Raw genomic sequence first — 4,169 nt, 5'->3', positions numbered from 1 at the left:
GAGAGAGAGAGAGAGAGAGAGAGAGAGAGAAAGAAAGAAAGACTTCCTCTAATGTTTTACCCATTTAAAAAGTTGAATGGTGGGCTAAGAGCACAGCTTAGTGGGAGATCCCTTGCCAACAGTTGCCTCTTTTGGTTTGATCTCTGGTACAATACAGTCACAAGTGAATGCTCTTTCCTGCCGTATAGTGATTTTGCGATTCCTGCATGTTGATGGCCTTTTACTGATAAGATCGTATCCTAGTATATGAGCCACAGTTTGTTCTTGCTCCTTTGATGACCTTCACGTTGTTGTGGATTTGGGCTACTGCATCTAAGGTTTCTGTGTGTGATGCTGTATAACAGTTTTGCGGAAATACGTTCTCAGGTCTCTTAACTGACTACCTGAGAGTAGTTACCGAGTCATATGCTAGGTGTTCATTTAACTGGGTTTTCCAGTGTGTTCTATTTTACACTCTCACAAGCAGTGTGTGACAATCCCAGATGTTAGTCCACGACCTCACCCTGTCTCCTACTCTGACTCCCTTTTAAAATCTGCTTGCTTTTGGCTGGTGTACAGTACAGTTGGGAAATTAGTTGTCCTGCGTTTATAATCTCTTTCTCCCCCAGGACTGATCTACTAGGATCTTGGAGCTACTCTGTCGTTATCGTATGTGTGCCATGTGCGTATCTGTCTCTGTGCATGTGTGCTGTGTGCATATCTGTCTCTGCGAATGTGTGCCATGTGCGTATCTGTCTCTGCCCATGTGTGCTGTGTGCGTATCTGTCTCTGCGCATGTGTGCTCTGTGTGTGTGTGTGTGTGTGTGTGTGTGTGTGTGTGTGTGTACACACTAGGGATCAGATACCCGTGTTTTACACACGCTAGGTAAGTGCTATACTACTAAGCCATATCGCCATCATTTAAAAAGTAGACTCGCCCTTTTCATCTCATACTTTACCTCATGTGGAATTAATTCTTCTATACAAATATTATAAATATAATCTTTTCCTTTATACATAGGGATACTTTTGTTCTATCTTTTAACTGTCTTCTCTGCAGTTAGCCAAGTGAGTTGAACTAAGGTCCTCATACATGCCAAGCAAGGCTCTACCACTGAGTTACAGCCCCGGGTTAATAACAATAATGTTTATCGAATAGTAGTTAGGCCTTTTCTCATAGATCTAAATTATCAACACTTTAAAACTTCCCATATATAATGGATCTTCCTAGATTCTGTTTTATACTTTTTTAAAAAAAAATTATTTTTCAGATTCTATTTCACAGGATTTTAAAAATTATTAATTTTTATTTTGTATGTGTGTTGCCTGTATACATACCTGTGTGCATCATTTGTGTGCCTGACACAGAGGTGAGAACAGGGCATTGAATTCCCTGAACCTGCACTTCTGGATGCTGTGAGTCAGCGTGCTGGTGCTGAGACCCAAACCCAGGTCCTTGGCTTGGACAGCAGGTTTTCTTAACCTCTGAGCCATTTCTCCAGCTCACACTTGTTTCAGACTTCCCTAATTATTATTATTGTACAATCGTTTTTGCACTTAGAACAGTGACTGTGTGTGTGAATTTATACAGTGTGATCCAGCATTCCCCTGTAATTATGCCAGAGGCTACAAGGAGACAGTTGCAAGCTCCAGGCCAGGCTAGGCTGTGTAGTGAGTTTAGGTCAATGTGGGCTATGTAAAGAGACCTTTACTCAAAACAGACAACAAATCATCAAGATAACATATGTTGATAAGATAAGGCATCTGTTAATTATGAACAGAGATCTGTTCATAATTGAGCCAATTCAAAATAGTCATAGGATCATTCCAGGTTTGTTTCACTTTGAGTCAGTTTTGGTAAGATGTGCAGTAGGAAGGATGTCTCTAGGGGTCATTTGGTCTTTGCAGTGATTGTGATCAGTGAGGAGAGACAGAGCAGCCAGGTGACGGATTTGAGAATTCAGTTCAGATCTTGACACTAGAGCTGGGAGACGCTTGAGTTTACTGACAGTGCAATACCCTTGTCCACCACAAGGTGGAAGCACTAACAAACAACTTTTTACTTCAAATGTTCTGTTGATGGAAAAAAAAAACCTCTATGTTTTGGAGTGATAGTCATTCTACCAATATGATCTGGTAATAATCTTCTTGGTAATATAAATTATTATATTTAATAAGGTGTATTCATTGTATTTATGAAATAATAAACTGGTATATAAAGGTTTTGTAGACTAGGGGAAGAGGATCAGTAAGACAAAGTATCTGTGAGAGCACTTCAGTGAGACTCCTCACACTGCACATTTTAAAACCAAATAAAAGTTGTTTGTGACTGGGTGTGATGATGCACACCTTTAGTTCCAGCATTCAGAAGGCAGAGACAGGTGAATCTCTGTGAATTCAAAGCCAGCTTGGTCTATATAGCAAGTTCCTGGCCAACCAGAGCTATATAGTAAGACCCTGTCTCAAAAAACCAACTAACCAAATGAAAGTGTTTTGTAGACAAATAAAATATCTACAAAAAAATTGACTAATTTAAAAGCTGTAACAATGTTGTTGGAAACTGGATTGTTAACATTTGTGGGACTTCACCTGAGACTTACCTAGAATCCAGAACAATCTGTTTAATTAGAGCCCCTGATGGTTGAGAATCTGTAATAAGCCATAGTATATTGACTTTTCCCAGCATGAACAGGGTTCGATTGAGATGTTTGAACATCTGGTTAATTCTAATGAACTCAAACTTGTCATGAAAAACTATGGTCTCATCCCTGAAGAAGATATTACCTTTATCCAGGAACTAATTATGGGACCACCTATAACACCAGTCAAAGACTCTTTGGTAAGTTTTTATTCATGTTAATTAGAGCCAACTGGTACTTTCTGTCTGATCTGGTCTTGATTCCTTCAGAGCTACACACTTGGCTGTTACAGGAGTGCTAAATGTCAGAATACGAGTTACATGCATTTGCCTTCTGACATAAATGAGTGATGTGTTTTTCCCTAATCTTGAGTTCATTAGACATTATTTCCCCTAAACGATAGCTTGTGTCTGCAGCCTCAGTACTTGGGATCAGAAGCAAGAGGATCAGAGTGTGAACGTATTCGTCTTGGGCCGGAGAGATGGCTCAGTAGTAAGAGGGCTTGCTCTGCAAGCGTGAGTATCTGAGTTCAGATCCCTAGCACCCATGTCAAAAGCCATACTTGGTAACAGACACCTTTAGTTCCACCACTCAAGGGGCAGAGGCCAACCTGGTCTACATAGACAGTTGCAGGATGGCCAGCCCTTCATGGGGGACCCTGTCTCAAGTAAACAACATAGCACAGCAACAACAATTTAATTTAAAAAAAAAACATGACTTGACACAGGCTTATAACCCCAGCACTGTGAGAGACAAAAGACACCCAGTATTGACCTCTTCTGGTACATCTTGTATGTGTGCACACACATATACACACACACATACACACATAGAGTCACACACACACACACACGAATATATACAAGCTAGAGTAAGGAACAACCATTTCATTTGTAAAACACAAAACTTGAGCTTTAAAAATGTTTTGAGTGTTTTGTATTTGGAGCTGGTGTGTGTCTGTTTTGAAACACTGTATAGCACAGTTGTGCTGGCCTGTGGTTGCATCTCCAGCTGAAAGGCTTGGTGTTTAGCACAACACACAGCGCGCAGCACAGCGCACAGCACGCAGCACAGCGCACAGCACAGCACACAGCACAGTGCACAGCGCAGTGCACAGCACAGCACACAGCACAGCCCACAGCACAGTGCACAGTGCAGTGCACAGCACAGCACACAGCACAGCCCACAGCACAGTGCACAGCACAGCACACAGTGCACAGCACAGCACACAGCACAGAATATACTTCACTGTTTGTTTTCCTTCCTACTTCATTAGAAGTGAGAAGGAGAAAGAAAAATTATCATTTTCTAACTTCAGTGTCTTGTTTATAATTTGCAGGTAGATACGGTTGCTTCTAAATAGATCTGTGTCTACCTAACCCTCCATGAGACTCTCTTGCTTTCCAGTGGCCATATAAAGGACGGCCTGCCAAGAAGAGCTTCCTGTACGAGATAGTGGCTAACAAAAGAAACGGCATCGATGTGGACAAATGGGACTATTTTGCCAGGTATGCACTGAACATTCCAGGTATGCACTGAACATTCCAGGTA

The 4,169-nt window shown here is 41.4% G+C and overlaps 1 protein-coding gene across 2 annotated transcripts in view; it reads left to right on the top strand.

The window, feature by feature from the left end:
• The window catches only part of Samhd1 (SAM and HD domain containing deoxynucleoside triphosphate triphosphohydrolase 1), a 33,288-nt gene that overhangs the window by 16,445 nt on the left and 12,674 nt on the right, over window positions 1–4,169 (top strand). For both annotated transcript variants that reach the window (XM_028782021.1, XM_028782023.1), the window contains exons 7-8: window positions 2,663–2,818; window positions 4,026–4,126. In XM_028782021.1, coding sequence (XP_028637854.1) covers window positions 2,663–2,818; window positions 4,026–4,126 — 257 coding nt within the window. The remainder of the gene's footprint in view (window positions 1–2,662; window positions 2,819–4,025; window positions 4,127–4,169) is intronic.

The sequence above is a fragment of the Grammomys surdaster genome, unplaced genomic scaffold (assembly GCF_004785775.1).
Source record: "Grammomys surdaster isolate TR1022 unplaced genomic scaffold, NIH_TR_1.0 677, whole genome shotgun sequence".
NCBI classification, from domain to species: domain Eukaryota; kingdom Metazoa; phylum Chordata; class Mammalia; order Rodentia; family Muridae; genus Grammomys; species Grammomys surdaster.
This window is presented reverse-complemented; position numbering and strand designations above follow the sequence as displayed.